We start from the raw sequence: 18681 nt of genomic DNA on the forward strand, positions 1-18681 counted from the left end.
ACACAAACACACACACACGGCTGCTTGAAAGTCTGGATCTTTCACAGGATAGCACATTGGGTTTTTATTGATGTCTTGAAATGTGCCTCCTGCCTCCTCTAATTGCTGATACCTGCTACTGCACATATAAAGATAGATCCTGTATAACTCTTGTACTTCTCTACTGTGGGAATTCACTCTTACAGCTTCTCACGTACTCTCAAATCTATAGAAAAGGTGGTTTATATTAAAATACAGTAGAGTTGTTTTTAAATTCTCTTTTTAGATGTGTGCAAATTGAATTAGTGACTTAAAAAGCAGCAGGTTTAAAAAAAAAGTTTTTGGGCATTCTGGTATGAAATGGAGCCACATGAGATTAGCTAGGAGAGAAGTTACCCTGCTTGCCCTCCCACTAGTGGTATCATCAGGATATACTGTGGCTGTTTTGCAGGTTTGCGGACTCTCTGTTTGGCATATGCTGACCTCTCTGAGAGTGATTATGAGGAGTGGCTGAAAGTCTATCAAGAAGCCAGCACTATATTGAAAGACAGAGCTCAGCAACTGGAGAAGTGTTATGAGATCATTGAGAAGGTAATTGCACATGATAAAGTCCTTACTGCCCAATGACGGGCTTACCCTCCTGTTGAACAAAGTCTGGGAGCTGGAATATTTTGCTGTAGAGTGATGTTCTATTTTCTGGTATGTCAACCACTAGCCATATTTTCTGGTATGTCAACCACTAGCCATTCCTTACCTTGTTTTAAGAAACACTTAGTTTTTTACGGACTGTCTGAGGTGTAGCCGCCCTCAGCTAAGTATTAGTGATTTCTTAAGAAGTTTCAGGTCAATGATTTTCTAGGTCTGCCCAAGATTAGGCTTAGCAAGATGATCCCATCCTATTGAGTTAACAATGAGAATTCATAGGCTGGTAGGTCATTGTACATACTGTGAATTCTCACACCTATGTATTCTAATAATGTAAAGTTTTGACATTTTTACTCCCTGCTGCCTACTTTGATTTTTGTTGTTGTTGTCTTCTTCATTTTATCCCAAGACCTTAGGTATCTTTCTATACATTGGATTCTATCTGTTAAAGGAAAAAAATTCAACTGAGTAAATTTGAAGATCTTATTGGCTTTACTAAACAATTGGTAGCATCCCATCTAGCAATGAGAAGGGTGGTCTGAAGGTTTTTATAGGTTCTGACGGTGTGTCAGGGGCGTTATTAGTAAAAGAAAAGAAAGGACTATTTTTAGGCTGAGTTATCTTTTGTTGGGAAGAGGTAGGTAGGGGGTTTATTATGCAGATTACCTCACTAGTATTTTCCAGGAGATTCCAGCCTGATTGGTTTAAAATTTCATTGCAGGGAGAGGCTGAAAATGCAATTAGGTTAGTTATTAAATGTTGGTTTAGTGGCATGGCTTAATGATAGTGACTCCATTTTGGCCTGTAGTTTTTCATTTGTTTAATTGCTTCTGTTTTTCATTCACCTCAAATCTGGTAGCTTGATTTCAATTTCTGTTTCATATTAGCAACCATTGGTCCATCCATTTTTCAGTTTTTTATAACTCTGAAGTCATTACTTGATTGCCTTTTTCATCCCTTTCTGTGTGTGTGTGTGTTGTTTATTACCACTTTGCTATTTTATACTCAGCTTTTGAGTTTTATATTCATTTGTTTGTCATTTTATTGGATTTTGGGTGGGAGTAAAACTGAATTCAACTTGCCCTGCTTTACTTTCGGAGTCAGAAAAAAGTGATTAAGAAGGTAATCTGCACCTGCAATATCAGGCATATGTGGTGGATGCTCGAGAAATAGTTGGCTTTTCTCATCAGTTGAATTAGTTTCTTTTCAATGAATTCGTTTTTCTCATGTTTTAACTCTAACACTAGAAGCCGGTGCACAAATTCATGCATGGGTGGGGTCCCTAGGCCTGGCTAATGATCACCGGGCCGGGCACGGAAGGAATGGATGCCAGATGTCAACATGGTTCCCTGCCTCACCCCAACTCCTTCCCTAACCACCATGCCACCACCGCGGTGGGCAGGCGGTGGGCCAGTTGGGGCCTGCTGGCCTGGGGGGCAGGGCACAGGAGGTTAGCTGCCGGCCCTGAGGAGAGAGCTGGCCCTTGCCCCCCCTGGGAAAGGGGCTGTATTTACCACCATCCACTCCTAGATCCCCATCCCAGCTGGGGGCCCAAAGGACCCAGCAGGGTTGGGAGAGAAAGCTATGGTCACTGGGCTGAGTGCGGAAGGAACAGACACTGGACACCACTGCTACCATTGGCACCCTGCTGCACTGCCAATGGTTGGGGCCTATGGGCTGGGGGAAAGGTCTGGGAGAGGGACTGTGGGAGGTTGACCAGCCAGGGGGAGGGACCACGGGTGGTGGGCCGGCCACAGGAGGTTGGCTGTGGGAGTGCACTGATCACCAGGGGGCAGCTCCTGCATTGAGCATCTGCCCCCTGGTGGTCAGTGTGCATCATAGGGACTGGCCAACTGGTCGTTCCTGTTATTCTAGTTGTTTGGTTGTGATGGTTGCTTAGGCTTTTATATATATATATAGATAATACTTGAGTCATTTTCAGAGTTACAAGGGAGGGCTCATATACTATTAATATCATCAGGATGACTTGCCCACCTATTCTGCTAGGTGACTTCTGTTCTAAAAAGCCGATGTACCAAAAAAATGAAAGAGTACTGGATGCCTATGTGTATGGAAAGGTTTGGACATTGGCAATAGCTTGGAAATGCCATACATCTAAATATCATTAACTATCTGAAAACAAAGGTTTAATGTAGAGGAAACATGATTATTGTCTCACAATATTTTGACTGCCTTTTTTTTGGTCAGAGTTTTGCCATAAATGCTGCTCTTATGTACCAGTGTTTAATTGAAGGTATTTTTCAATCTAGAATTTACTTTTACTTGGAGCCACAGCCATAGAAGATCGCCTTCAAGCAGGTGTTCCAGAAACCATAGCAAATCTGCTGAAGGCAGGAATTAAAATATGGGTGCTGACAGGAGACAAACAAGAAACTGCAATCAATATAGGTAATGAATTTAAAAGAATTCCCTGATGCTGGTTTTTGTGTTGTTTTTAAAGTGTCTTGTAGAAACAATTAGGGGTTCCTCAAGTGCATTGAAGATTATATTTCATAGAACTCTTCATTCTAAGCCAATAAAAATTTACTGAAATCAAATGAAGATGGCCTTTGGAGCATTATCTATCCATTATAAACATTATAAATATTACATCTTCCTGAAAAGTATTAACCACAGTTACATGGGATATAGAATTTAAGAGTTAACAACTTTGATTTTATTATTGCCTTCTTCACAGAGTTATAGTCTAAGATACTAAGAGCATGTTTTCACTAAGTTTACATACGCAGTTATTTTATATAATTACTTGAGTCCATGCACTGGTTGGTCCCTTGGCCTGGCTTGTTCCCTCTCTCAATCTGGGACTCCTCAGGGGATGTAGGAGAGCCAGTTTTGGCCTGATCCCCGCAGGCCAGGCCAAGGGACCTCTCTGGGTCCGAGGTGTGGGTGAAGCAGATTCAGAGTCAACAGTGCCCCAGCAGCAACCTAACTCACTGCCAATTCTGGGAGGAATCTGGCTCACTCTTCCCTCTTCTCTGGGTCTGGGGTGTGAGTGAACCAGATTCAGGGTGGACAGTACCCTAGCAGCAACCTAACCCATGGTCAATTCCATGAGGAATCGGGCTCCCTCCTCTACTGGTCAGAGTGTCTTCCCCCTGGTGGTCATTGTGTGTCATAGCTACTGGGTGAACAGTCGAATGATTGGACGGTCGCTTAGGCGTATATATATATATATATATATAGGTAGATAACCATTTTAATGATTTTATCAATTAATAGATTTTTCTAAGAGTTATATTTTTCTTTTCCTCATCTGAGTTGGCTTTGGTTGCTAAGTTATACAGAAATGAAAATTGAAGAAAAGAAATTTAAGTACAAATAACTCTATCAGTATTAAAAGGTACATTTTAAGTTTGAAAAGGAATTGAAACTAGTAATTAAAAATTAGTTTTAATTATTTGAATTATTTTTAAATCATCTGGTATTTCTGTCACCATTATGGTGTTACAAGCTGTGGTGTATATGTGATAAAATGAATATATGAGGACTACATAACTTATAATGTACTTATGGAAAGAGCATCTTTGTCACATATCACTTTAGAATAGGGGTGTCGAACTCAATCAGAGAAGGGGCCAAAATCTAAAATCCAGCCTAAATCGCTGGCCGAATGGTTTACTGAACAGTCATAAACTGTCATTGTGATGGAAATGCAGCGGAGTGCAGTGATGACAGCGCGGTGCGGGCCACATTGCAAGGCCTGGCTGGACGGATTTGGCCCGCGGGCCTTGTGTTTGACACATGTGCTTTAGAAAGTAGCATACTAGAACATCTGAATTTTGTCCTGTTTGGAGTAGTCTTCCTGGTGCCCCTTTCCCTACACCTTCTTTTTTGAATCAACTCTATCTCTTAGATAATCTCAATTGTAGACAATATCTACCATATTGAGTGAATTTCATCTCCTTAAAATTTTTATTTATTTTTTATTGATTTAAGAGAGAGAGAGAGGAAAAGAGAGATTGTGCTCCATCTGGGAATCAAACTATCAACCCTTCGGTGCATGGGACATATTCAACCAACTGAGCTATCCAGCCAAATCTCATCTTTTTTAAATAGACAAAAACCATTTAATAATTTCTTCTCAAGGATATATATAGCTAATCAAATGCAATTTGAACTCCCAACCAGCTGAATATAAAGTCATAGAAGAGTAACATGTGATTCATGAGCAGCCTCTGAAGCATTAGTTATAGAATTTGTCCATTGATCTGTGATAGATCTCTTTCAAATGCAAGTTTTTGGAGAATAGCGTGATGAAGTTTCTGTGAAGGCCTATTACTACTACTAAAAAATAAAAACGTATTTCTTATAACCTTTTGGTGATATTGTAACATTTGTATAAATGAAGGATAATACATTGGCTTTTGGTATAATGTCCCTCTCTATATGTATATACCCTGGCCCTTCAGTTTCCCATATAAACTTGGCCTAAAGCACCTGCTATTGAATTATGGCTCCTGTTGTTCATACAGTGTAAATAAAGTTGACTGCTGCCCAGAAATTCTTAGTTAAAATTTAGGAGTATGTCCTAGCTGGTTTGGCTTAGTAGTTACAGTGTCGGCCTGCATACTGGAGGGTCCTGGGTTTGATTCCCGTCAAGGGCACATGCCTGAGTTGCGGGCTTGATCCTCAGTGGGGGGCATGCAGGAGGCAGCTGATTGGTGATTCTCTCTCATCATTGATATTTCTATCTCTCTCCCTTCTCTCTGAAATCAATAAAAATATATTTTAAAAAATGTAGGGATATGTTTTATGCTCTTCTAGAGCAATATGGAAGAAGTGGGTAACTCCCACAAGTTAAAATAGAACCATAATGATAAGCTTTCTTAATTTTCTAGATCTTGAGTGTTTCTGTTAGACTAACAGTCTTTTTATGTCCCTAAATCCAGACTTAATTTTCACGGCCAGACCAACCTGCCCTCTGGAGAAACATGTCCCTCTTCCTGCTTGTTCCTTTCGTTTATTGCAGCTCACCAGAGCCTAGCCAAGTCTGGATAAATACAAACAAAAGCAAAGGGCTGCAAACCAACCCAGAAACACAAATGGCTTCTTATTCTGAGGAAAACTTTACTTGCACACAATGAGGCTTCTCTGAACCTTATGGGATATTAGATACCTGTCCAGTTTTTACAAATAACAATTGTATGATTTTGTGGTGTTTTTTTTCTCTCAAAGAATGTATAACAACATCCATAAGATACTTTAAATTTGATAGTTTGCAGCTAATTTTCAAGACCATTATGCCTCCTACTTATAAGCTGATGACTTTGCCAAAATCTTTTATTTCTCCTGGAGCTTGTCTCTACATACATTTGTGTAGTGTGTTAGTTGAATTCAAAAATCTCTTGGGTGTCACGAAGTAGGCTTGTAACAGCTCAGGCTCTGATGTACTTTGGAAAAAACTATGTCTGAATTATTTTTCACTTTGTATTCAGAACTCAAGTAAGTAACCCTGGGCGATGTTGAGAGATTAAATGTCATTTTCTGACTTATGGTATCTGTTGAGCCTGCACATGTTACAGAATGTGTAGACATCTATTAATAGTCAGTCATTTTATTAGACTCTCGTATGTCAGATCACAGATAACAGCTACATGTAGCACAAGGTCATGCTCTAGATCAGCGTTTTTCAACCGCTGTTCCGCGGCACACTAGTGTGCCGCGAGATGTTGCCTGGTGTGCCGTAGGTGCAGACAAGACAAGAATTTTATAATTTTTCACTATTTTGTTTACTTAATATTTCATAATAAAGTAATTATAAAATACTTTCTTTGTGTTTATTTGATTCCTATTCAAGAGAATTACTTTATATATAGTCAATATAGGCACAGAGTTAAATTTTTTAACATTTTCTAATGGTGGTGTGCCTCGTGATTTTTTTCATGAAACAAGTGTGCCTTTGCCCAAAAAAGGTTGAAAAACACTGCTCTAGATAGTCTGGGTTGTAAACCTGTGTTCTAACCTAACCCTAACCTTAACCCTAATCCTCGGTAACATGAACCATTATTGATCTGTCTCTTATTATACTGACTGGATATTCTGTACATTTTTGTACATTCTATGTGCATCTACAGTACCCAGGAGATATTTGGCAGGAAGATCAAGTGTCTAGTAATCATACCTCTAGGTGAAGTCAGGAAAAGAGTGCAAATGAATAGTGTCTGAGTGTCAGGCTCTGTGCTGGGCATGCTTTCTGGACACTATTCTCAGTCTTTACACATGAACAACCTTAAGCTCAAGGGGGAAATTCAGAGTTTATAAAGATTACACTCTACTTAATGACCAAGAAAATACTGGGTCTCAGGGCTTTTGACTTCTGATGCAGGGATCATTTTAAACAGATTCATAAAATTTTGCAAAATCTGTTTGCTGAAATTTGAGTTAGCTGACAGGAGGCTAAGTGTAGTATATTTTATTCATTTGAAGATGCACATTGTTTTTATATTTTAACTTTTCTAAAATTAGGATGCCTTAATGATTTTCAACTCTTAAAATTTTAAGGCAACATGTACTCAGAAGTACATGTAGTCAGAGTGCATATTTAGAGACTAGAGGCCCAATGCATGAAATTCTTACAAGAGTAGGCCTTCCTACCCCTGGCTGCTGCCATTGGCTTCCCTCTGGCATCCGGGACCCGGGCTTCCCTCCTAGAGGGAGACCCCGCCCACCCACTGCAGCCTGCTGGTCCCTGGCCGGGCCCCCCTCTTTGGGGCAATCGATTGCCCCACCAGCCTGTGGCCTGAGCCTCCCTCTGCGGGGTGATTATGGGATGATGGCTGGGCCCCTGACAATCACATCTTACCCACCTTGGCTGGCCTGGCACCAAATGGGTTTCATAGCAGGGTCCCAGATGGTCATTTGGATGGTCGTTCCACTGTTTGGCCTTCGATCAATTTGCATATCACACTTTTACTAGGTGTACCACTTAATAATGCGGATTTTTTTCAATAGATGGAGTTACACATATGTTGATATATTTGCGATTTGATATGTATGCTGTTTTGTTGTATTGATAACAACCTTCAAAACCTCATATGTCAAATTTGCTTAAGGTGTTATTAATATCATAGATATTTTTATGCTTAAAAATGTCAAATTTTGTGACAAAAAAAGAGCGTTTGCAGGAAGTTTTAAATCATTACTTTATTTTGAAAAAAAAGTTATTGTATACTTTGGAAAGCTTATGGTGAATATGCTCCATCTTGAGATACTTGTGAACACTAGTTTAAATGCTTTAAAAGAGATGATTTCGATGTGAAAGACAAAGAGTGTCCAGGTCAATTGAAAAATTTTGAAGAACAATTACAAGCATTATTGGATGAAGATGCATATCAAACTCAAAAACAACTTGCAGAAAGATTAAATGTTGCTCAGCAAACAATTTCCAATTGTTTACAAGTAATGGGAAAAATTTTAAAGGAAGGAAAATGGGTGCCACATCAACTGAACAAAAGACAAGTGGAAAACCAAAAAGTCATCAGTAAAATGTTGCTTCAATGCCACGAAAGTCTTTTTTGCATCGAATTGTGACTGGTGATGAAAAGTGGATTTATTTTGAGAACCCAAACATACAAAATCATGGATTGATCCAGGTCAACCATCAACATCGACTGCAAAGCCACATGACTTCAGAAAGAAGACAATGTTCTGCGTTTAGTGGGATCAGGATGGTGTGGTGTATTATGAGCTTCTAAAACCTGGTGAAACCATTCATACTGATCACTACTGACAACAAACAATCAATTTGAGCTATGCTTTGCTTGTGAAATGATCAGAATGGGCCAGAAGACACAGCTAAGTAATTTTGCTTCACGATAAGGCACCATCACACACTTCAAAACCAGTTAAAGACACGTTAAAAGATCCTGCCTGGGAAGTATTAGCCCACCCACTGTATTCACCAGACTTGCTCCTTCAGATTGCCACTTGTTCTAATTGATGACACATGCACTTTCTGAGCAGCACTTCAAAACATATAAAAAAGTGGAAAATTGGGTCTCTGAATGGTTTGCCTCAAAACAAGAAAAGTTCTATTGTGACGGTATCCACAAATTACTTGAAAGATGGGGAAATGTGTAGCTAGTGATGGACATTAATTTGAATAAAGCACTTTTGATGGTTCTATTGAAATTATTGTGTTTTCTTTGATTACAAAATCCTCATTATTAACAGGTACACCTAGTATTATATAGGATGACATATGTTTGGGTTCTTGGCTCTTTTTAGCATTTGATCTACCCTATAATCATAGTTTGATAACTTATTTTAGTTCATACCTGGAAAATAAATATACTTAGTCAAATTAAGTTCCAGAATAGTTATGTCTCCTATGAGCCAGTGAGTATTATGTAGATAGACAGTCATCTTGCCTGTAGGTTGTAGGTAGTTTAGAACTGGCGCAATGCCAGCCCCCTGCTGTGCTGTGCTTGCATTTATGCTAACTAGCTGTGGTTCAAGGAGTTGGCAATTTTCTATTTTAGCTTAAAAGTTTGGCATCAGATAGTCTAAAGTGAAATCTCAAATGTAGCCTTTGTGAATTATGTGTCGTCATTTCCTTATTACCAATGGATAAAACATCTATTAAAATGTTAGGCAATAGATGTGAAGTTTTCAGAATCTGTAATTTGTTTCTAGTGCATGTGGGATGAGTGAGAACAAAATCCTAGTGTGTATTTATAGTCAGAAAGTTGGAAATAGCTTTCATTCTCATCCATGTCTGAGCTGGAATTGCCCTCTGCATTTTGCTCCTCATCATTTGATACTTTTAAACCACTTCTTATAGTCTTAGTAGTTAAAATTTTTTTTTAAATGTGAGTAAATACGATGCTTGCCTATCCTGTGATTGCCTGTAGATTGCCTTGCCCATTAAAAGGAAAACAAATCCCCTTCTCAGGGGAAGCTGGGCTTTGCTTGTGGCATTCACAATCTTAGTGTTGTTTTCCCCAGGAAAGTCAGAGGTGTTATTTTTTTTTAATTATTATCTGCAGCTAGCATTGTTGCCTGATGTTCTGCTCTCAGCCTGGGGAACTTACATTCTCTACTAAGGGGATGAGTTACCTGTGAGACAAATTAAAGAGTATGTAGATAAGAAAGTAGTAATTACACAACGTAGGTATTAAGCATGACTGGTTTAATAATAGTTATTCAGAAAATGTTAGCTATAATGTGCCAAATACTGTGCTACATAAGTTTCGTATTTAATTCCCTTGGAGATCGGTATTATCCCCTTTTCAAAAATAGAACTGAGGCATAGAATTATCAAACAACTTAACCTAGGTCACAGAGATGTGAGAGTGCTGAAAATCTGAGCACGTGATCGCCACACTTGATATTCACTTCCCAGAAGGAAAGATATTTGAGCTTCACAGGGAAGACTTCACAGATGAGATAGGATTAAAACTTGAGCCTTCAAGAGTTTGTTGAAGAGGAAAAAAAAAAAATAGACTGAGCACAGAATGGGTCACGATCGGCCAGTTCAGGGAGGAGGCCACAAGGCAAGGCTGAGTGTGTGCTCACTTGTGATGGAACATCCCTGGGGAGGGTGTGAAGGGTCTGGAGGGAAAGGTGCCCAGGTGTGGTTCTATAGGCAAGTCCTTGGCTTCCTCATTCTACAGATGACTTATGGACTCCACCCGAGCCTCTGTGACCCTGTCTGGAGCAGTAAAGTTTTGTTATTCATCCATACACTCACACTCAAATAATGATTGACCACTTTCTCCGTGAAAATATTTAGAGGCAACAACACACTTGTTGAGGGTTTGGAACCATGTTGAATCCCAAAAGTGCCTAGCTTGATTGATCTTAGGATGTATGGCCAGGAAGGATAAATTGTTCCTAACCCTTCCAAAACTGTAACCAAAACAAGTGGATTTGGATATCTTTAATAATATGAGCTTGCCTCAGAAAAAGAGATACTGATGCAAAAATATAAATTTGGTTTGGTAATGTTTTCTAGTGTGAATTGTTATTTTATTGTCTTAAAATCAAGTCCTTCTCTAAGTACCATAGACTGTACTATTTTGATTTCTCTGAATGTTGATTGTACTCAGGTAGTTGAAAGACTAAGACCTTTGTAGTGTACATTCGTTTCGGCTGTAATAAAAAGTGAAACCCCAGAGGTTCTGTCTTAGTCATTTTATGGTCGTCTTGTTAGGCTGTGAGATTAAAGAACTAGATCTCAATTTACAAGTGAGGATTGACATTTCATACCTGGCTCTTCTCCAAGAGTTGATCTCATTTTATCCAAAAACATTAGAAATCAAGCACTCCAAACCTGGATTGAAATAATTTGATTTGCCACATTAGCTAAACCACAATTAACTGTGTTAAACTTCCATGGTCTGTCTAAAGCAGTGGTCGGCAAACTCATTAGTCAACAGAGCCAAATATCAACAGTATGATTGAAATTTCTTTTGAAAGCCAAATTTTTAAAATTTAACCTATATAGGTAGGTACATTGTTATTAACTTAATTAGGGTACTCCTAAGCTGGCCTTTGCTAAAAACTCAAGGGGCCAAAGAGCCGCATGTGGTTCTCGAGCCACAGTTTGCCAACCACTGGTCTAGAGAAAGTGTGCTGTGTGATAATTCTTTAAGCAAAATCTCACTTCATTTTCCAAATTTAAAAACCACCACCAACAACCTGTTACTTCTCTGAAACCTTCAGCTTTCTATATTAAAATTTATGGAAGTGTCAGTGATTTTATTTATTGCCCTCTCCCTGCAATGGGTTAAAAAAATGCTTCAAGTTTTCCCATAATGTCTTTGTGCAGCTTCAGTTGTCAAGTGGCATTTTGCTTAAATTGAAAAATATAGAATAAAGCAGCAAGCTAGGGCTTAAAAATTATAGCTCACTTTTGCAGCTGTTGCTTAAATAAAGAACTACCAGCAAATCCTTTTGCATCAGTTATACTAAATTTGTAACAGTCCATAGTGCATAAAGTTTCTGGAAGTCTCTGGGGATAAAGAAGGAGTAAGCCTAACATAGAGGGAAGTGATTAAGGTTGCAATATCCCCTTTTGTGTATGAAAATAAAATATAGACCTCCCTTCTGGACCTAATCTAAGACTTTATAGGGAGGAGGAATACATTTGTAAAATTTTAACAGGAAACAAAGAGTTCAATTATTTTAGTCCTACCATGCAGAAATTTTACTTGCATGCTGGGAAGTTCTCATTTTTACTCATCACTATTGTTAAAATATAGACATGAATGAGTTTGAAAATGCATAGAAAGTTGTTTCATGTTTTCTTCCTTTTTTGTTTGTTTTGTTTTAGAGGTTTAGCAGGTATTAGCCTATGTGGTATTAAGATTTTAAACTATTCAGTTTGTTTCAATTTTTAAAATAATATGTGGTGGTTTTAATAAGCGAAATAACCTCATTTCCTTGAGATAACTATTGTTAACAGCCTGGGCTATATTTTTATGGCATTGATTTAAAAAAAATAACAGTTGGGTTAAAAGGCATAATTTTGTGCTTTAAAATTTGTCTTCTGAGGTGATTTAGAAAATATCCCTCTTAAATGACAGTGAAGGATATACTTTGTATATTCCCAAATAAACAAATAAAAATATTTATCCAAATATTTATCCAAGACAAACAAACAAACAAACAAACAAAACAACAACAAGTTTTTTTCTTGTTCTTAATTCTTGCCTGTCTTGAACTAAATTGTATGCCTTTTGCCCTGACCTGGAGTCAAACTGTGACCTCCTGGTTCATACATCGATGCTCAACCACAGAGCCACACCAACTGGGCAAGGCCCTTTCTTGAGATTATCACATATGTACTTGCTGCAAGGTTGAAATTCTGTGTGCTGATGATTTGTTTCATTTTCTGTAAGTCATTGCTTCATTAGCTTAAGGTACTGAGAAAGAGGTGGTTGTGAGGCCAGTTTTCTAAGCGGAAGGCATCTTTTCTTGTCCTTTCTCAACGAGATAAAATGAGAGGAGGATTGGTGAAAATCACCTGTTGATGCCAGCTCTCTGTCAGGGAGCACTGAGAGGGTGGAGGGTGGTTGCAAAGAAGGGCTAGGGTTCCGATCCTGGGCTTGGCTGGAGCCGCCTGCTCCCAGAGTGTGTGGGTTGGAAGGGGAGGAGTCTGCAGAGGCTCTCGCTGGGTGTGCGGTGTGGCAGTTTCTCCAGCGTCCGGATTGGACTGCAAAGCCTGAGGAGGAAAGAGCCTCATAGGAAATATGTGCACCTTCTGTGGGGGGAAAGTGGGAAAGCCTCTCTTGCATAATTTATACAGATAACTTTATATAAAAAGGTGATAGAAATTGTTGAAAAAAATTAATATCAGAAGACTTTTGTTCCAAAACAAACTTCTTTTTAAAACCCAGGTTTAATTCTTGAAATGGAGATTGCTTTAACTATTTGATAGGAAAAGTGACTTTCTCAATGTAGAATAGTATATCTTTGAAATATGTTATGAGAATTACCTCCTTTTCAAAAAGCAGATGAGGGATCTCGATATGATGATAGGCAAGTTTATGTTGATAAAGGGGCACCGTTATATTTTTTTTGTCTCCCTAATGTGTTTGCTATTATGTTAGATAGCCCAAGGCTTATCCTAATGTTATACAAGGCTAAAGACAAACCTGCAGAAAATTGACAAGTATTTATTTTAGTCATTAGTTTTGAAGACCTTCCCAATCATTTCTGTTCAAACTGCCTGCAAGAATCAAAATCAATTTAAACTTACTTTTCTACCCCTTACTTTTGCCCAGTTCTTCTGTATGAACGGATAACTTTAAAGTGGTGATAAGAAAGATATATGAAGGGAGCCTGAATTCAGAAAACCATTGAAAAACTTTTAGTTCTTGGAAGGAATGATAAATTCACATGTGATGTCCTTTCTTTTATTTAGGATATTCCTGCCGGTTGGTATCCCAGAATATGGCCCTCATCCAACTGAAGGAGGATTCTTTGGATGTAAGTAGTTTTGTAAATGTTGCATTTGATGTAACTGTATTAAACTTTGTTTCTACTATGACTGATTATTAGGTTTATTTTTTTACTAAACTATTGCAAAACTGTGTTTCTGTTTTTACAAATGAATGTTATAAAGTCATATCTTTAAAACATCAAAATAGTAAGCTTAGAACATTGCTACATGATAATACTTAATATCTTACTCAGAATTTTTTATTTAAAATGGGATAGTTTTAATCTGGTTTAACTTCCTGTTATTATTTACTAGGGGCCCAGTGCATGAATTCATGCACCTTGAAAGGAGTAGATGACAGGATTAGTTACCATTTTAAGTAGAGGGGTATGACACAGAGATTTCTGTACTTACAAATTGGTGAGGCTATGGATCCTACCATGAGGTTGCGGTAGGCACAGGGGCAGGTCTTGGCCCACCCTCTGCTTCCCTGCCCGGCCCTTCCCTCCATGGACCCTGACCTGGAATCAAACTGGGCTGCCCTGTCTGATGGCAGCCCACTCCCGCCACAGCTGCTCCCAACTGCTGACAGTGCCAGTGATTGGGGCCAGCACTGGGCGCTGGCAGTGGGTGAGAGAGGTGGCTCCAGTGCCAGCAGCAGGTGTGAGAGGGAAGCGCTGGCAGCAAGTGCAAATGCCCGGCGGGACTGCAGTATGTGGGAGGCAAAGAATTTTCAGTAACCTCCAGGTGCTCACCCCGATGACAGCTGCCAGTGCCCCAACTTGGTCTGGCCACCCCGCTCACCTGCTCCACCGTCCTGCCACAGCTGACATCCGCCATGTTCTGTGCATGTCCCCTGGTTGTCAGTACACATCATAACAACTGGTTGTTGGGTTATTTTGGTTGTTCCGCCATTTGGTCTATTTGCATATTAGCCTTTTATTATATAGGATGTTAAGTGTGATGGTTACCTCCAGTGTTGGTTACTAAGGAGACTTGTGGAATTTTCTTTCTGATTAAAAAAAACGTGAAAATAAAAACAATATTTGAGTGTCAGGAGTTGTTGAAATTTATAAAGTAATAGGATACATATGCAATTAATGCCCTGACATCCAGTGCCACCAGCTCATACAGAATTGGATGGCATGGTTCTCTGAGCATTTTTCACTTGTGCCCATCCCATCATGGCCTAAAGCCACTGCTGAGTCCAGGGGTAGGAGCTGATTTGAGGGTAACCAGTGATTTGGGAAGTGGTTTGATATGAAGATATGAGCTAAAAAAAAATGAGATTTATTTGTTAGGACTTTTAACAAGGGCATGCTACCAGCAGGCACCCACAGCCACAATTCCAGTCAGAATATTTAAATGGCAACACTGGGAGCAGATGTCAGGATTAGTTACCATTTTAAGTGAAGGGTACAATACAGAGATTTCTGTTCTTACAAATCGGTGAGGCTATGGGTCCTACTGCGAAGGCCAAGGCGTTGCCTGCCTGTTCAGGACTCCAAAGGCACGATGGGGGAGAGTCTGTGTGCTTCCAAGGCACCGTTGCCACGGTAGCACCCCTGTGGCTGAGAGCTCGGGGACTTATCTCAGTGTGCCTCTTATCCTTTGTGCCTCTGCCAGCCAGGAGCCCAGGACTCTCACGTCATCCCTCAGGTCCTGGACTCTAACTCCCACATGCTCTGGGCTTGTGAGGAACCTTTCCTCTATCTGAGAGTTCCCTTCTCTTCAGCACTCCCTATCCCACTTGCCTTTATTTTCTCTATAGAACTTTTCATCTTTGGAAATAATATATATTATTAATATACTATAGTATATTTACTATAGATAAAATATAAAATAATAATATCAAGTATATCATTATTTAATGTGAGATTATAAGAAGGTAACCAGATTTCCCTCATAACCATTTTTAACTGTAGTGTTCAGTGGTATTAAATGTGTTCATATTTTATACCATCACCACCATCAATCTACAGAACTTTTCTTATCTTGCAAAACTGAAACTCTGTACCCCTTAAACAATAACTCCAATTTCTGGTAACCATCATTGTACTTTCTGTCTCTATGAATCTGACTATTCAAAGTACTTCATATCAGTGAAATCATAGAATATTTGTCTTTTTGTGTCTGGCTTATTTCACTCTGCAAAATGTCCTCAAGCTCCATCCATGTTGAAGAATGCATCAGAATTTGCTTTTTTATAAAAGGCTTAATATGTATGTACTGCATTTTGTTTATCCAATCATTTGTTGATGGACACTTGGGTTGCTTCTTCCTTTGGACAATTATGAATATTGTTGCTATGAAGATGGGCGACAAATATCTTTTTGAGATCCTTCAATTTTTTTTTGGCTATACTATCCCAGAAGTAGAATTGCTGGATCATATGGTGATTTTATGTTTAACTCTTTGAGGAACTACCACACGATTTTCTACAACTGTTGTTTATTTTACATTCCCACTTAAGTAGACACGTTTCAATTTCTCCACATCACCAACACCGTTATTTTCTTTTATTAAAACGTTTTCTATTTTTAATGGTAGCAATTCTCATGGGCATGAATGATTTTGATTTGCATTTCCCTACTAATTAGTGATGTTGGGTATCTTTTCAGGTGATTATTGGGCATTCATATATCATCTTAGGAGAAATAGTCAATCCTTTGCCCATTTTAAAATCAGGTTGTTTGGGGTGTTTTTGTTCTAGTGAAATACTTTCTATTCTATCTGTCTCCCTCTGATTCCTTAGAATGTAACGTCCATGGAGCAAAAGTCTGATTTGTTTTTAAGCTGGGCATTTCTACCTTCAAGATAGTGCCTTGGACAAATTAGGTGCTCAGTAAATGTTTGACTGAGTGAATGAACAAACTTAAGATAATTTTCCAGTTTCCAGTTAGAACTGTGATTTAAAAGCCAGGCTGATGAGGCCATGCCTAAAGTTGCCATGATGGGCAAGTACAAGCTGACATTAGGAGGGAGTCAAAACTGAGGAAGCCAAAATAGCACATGGGCAGGCAGGAGAGTGGCGTGCTGTGCAGAGGAATGCCCAGACCCCTTGGATGAGTCCACATAGTGTGTGTGCACACCCAGGGAGCCCCTTTGTTTCCTGGTGATTTCCAGTTCTGAGCATCCACAGTCTTAAATTTTTTTATTTTTTTTTTTCATGGAAGTGACTCAGAAGTAAGCCTTTATCTTTCTTTTATACTGGCCCTTCTCTGGAATCCAAGAAATGGACTTGAAGTCAGCATAGCAGTATAAAACTTACAGCACAGATTGAGACATTTGGTTTACCTCGGCTAAGGGGTGATTGGTGAAGCCAAAGAGAAGGTTATATGTCTGTGCCTGACTCCCTGTAACCTGTTAAGAATGCTTTTTTCTTGTCCAGTTTTGAACATCTTTTGGTATAATGACTTTAATGTACTAGGCATCTGTTGAACAGAGGTGCAATTTCTAAGGACTGTTTTTGCTCTCCATGTTTCTTAACAGAGTCTTCCTCTCCTGCTTACACCTCCTCTTTCCTACGCCTTCCCTCTCATTCTTCAGTTGGGTTAAAGTAAGATGACCAGATGTCCCGCTTTTTAACAATTTGTCCTGCGTCCCGCAGCATTTTAAAAATGTCCCGTTTTTTGGAAAGAATGCACAACAAACTAGGGAATCCCAAGAGATCCTCAAGAACCCCTCCCCTCCCCGCGGTCAATGGTGTCTCGCCTTACCAGTGTTAAAATCTGGTCACCTTAGTTAAAGGCATTCCTGTTCTCATTAGAATTTCACTTGCTAGGTGTGGAAGAAAAGCAAAGTGCTAGACAAGGAATTAGAATATAGTAAATTCTGGCAGAACTCCCAGCAGAGTTTTTAATGTTGCTGGGCTCTGATGATAAAGCAAGGAAAATTGAGACAAAGGAAATGGCCCAAGAATTAGAAGCATCAGGCCTTGCTTCCCTTACTTCATGTCTCATATACATGTAAGGGGAATTAAGTGGCCTACCTCAAGACCCAGAGCTGGCATTTGTCACCTTCACTTGACTAATAAGTATGTCCAGGCTAGGTCTCCCAAGTGCTTATAAATAATCAGGGTTTATCCTCTGTTTTGAGTTTTTCAGCTGTTGCCAAAATAAGGTCTACATTCTGGCATATAGGTGAGATCAGTAGTCTTTGAAATAAGGATGGGCAATATGTGGTGATATACATCTCAGGAGGGCAATTATATGTTAGAAGAAAATGTGATTTTCTTTTTTTAGGTAAAAAAATGTCCCCAAAAAGCAGCTTTATTGATAATAGCATGTGGATTGCTGTTGACACATTAGTCCTTATTTCTGGCAAACTGACCAGAAATGCTCTGGGAGGAATGGTAGGAGGAAAGCATGGAGTTCCACATGTCAGAAGGGTTAAGGCTGGGGCCCTCACTCTTTTGTCTGCGTTTAGCTCATTGTAAAACATTGACATTTAGGTGCACTGGTTAAATGGATCTATAGACTATATTTAATTTTGGTTAAACTGACTCATAAGATGCTGGCTTAAAAGGATTCTTTTTTTTTTTTTTATTTTATTTTTTTTTTAAAGGAATTGAGAACAACAATAGTATAAGCAGAAGCTACAACAATATGGCATTGCTTGACCTGTGTGCTCATTCAAGCTTTCTTTCTGCTACTTGATGAGTTAAAACACATGTGTCAAACACAAGGCCCGCGGGCCAAATCCGTCCCGCCAGGCCTTGCAATGTGGCCCGCACCGCACTGTCATCACTGCACTCTGCTGCGTTTCCATCACAATGACAGTTTATGACTGTTCAGTAAACCATTCGGCCTGCGATTTAGGCTGGATTTTAGATTTTGGCCCCTTCTCTGATTGAGTTCGACACCCCTAAGTTAAAACAATGATCAGATCTGACAGGTTAAACAAATTTCAGAATTACCCACAGGCTGTTATCATTAATCATGACTCCTTCCCTAGGTATAAATGGTATCTTCAAATATAAGATATGGTAATATGAAACCATCTCACAATTGGTGAGACTTTAAAAACTAAAAATCCCAAGTATGAGAATAAAAATCAACAGTTTTATCAGCAATTTATAAACATAAAAATTCAAGTCAGCTACTGTTAAGGTTTCACAAAACTTACTGTTAGCTGTTGAATAATAAATG

General features: G+C 39.1%; 1 protein-coding gene across 1 annotated transcript in view; it reads left to right on the forward strand.

Annotated features, from left to right (window-relative positions):
* Nucleotides 1-18681, forward strand: part of ATP8A2 (ATPase phospholipid transporting 8A2) — a 556427-nt gene that overhangs the window by 150442 nt on the left and 387304 nt on the right. The window contains exons 22-24 of the mRNA XM_045588453.1: nt 431-570; nt 2895-3033; nt 13514-13578. Of these exons, the coding sequence (XP_045444409.1) occupies nt 431-570; nt 2895-3033; nt 13514-13578 (344 nt within the window). The remainder of the gene's footprint in view (nt 1-430; nt 571-2894; nt 3034-13513; nt 13579-18681) is intronic.

Source organism: Pipistrellus kuhlii, unplaced genomic scaffold, assembly GCF_014108245.1.
Source record: "Pipistrellus kuhlii isolate mPipKuh1 unplaced genomic scaffold, mPipKuh1.p scaffold_m20_p_3, whole genome shotgun sequence".
NCBI classification, from domain to species: domain Eukaryota; kingdom Metazoa; phylum Chordata; class Mammalia; order Chiroptera; family Vespertilionidae; genus Pipistrellus; species Pipistrellus kuhlii.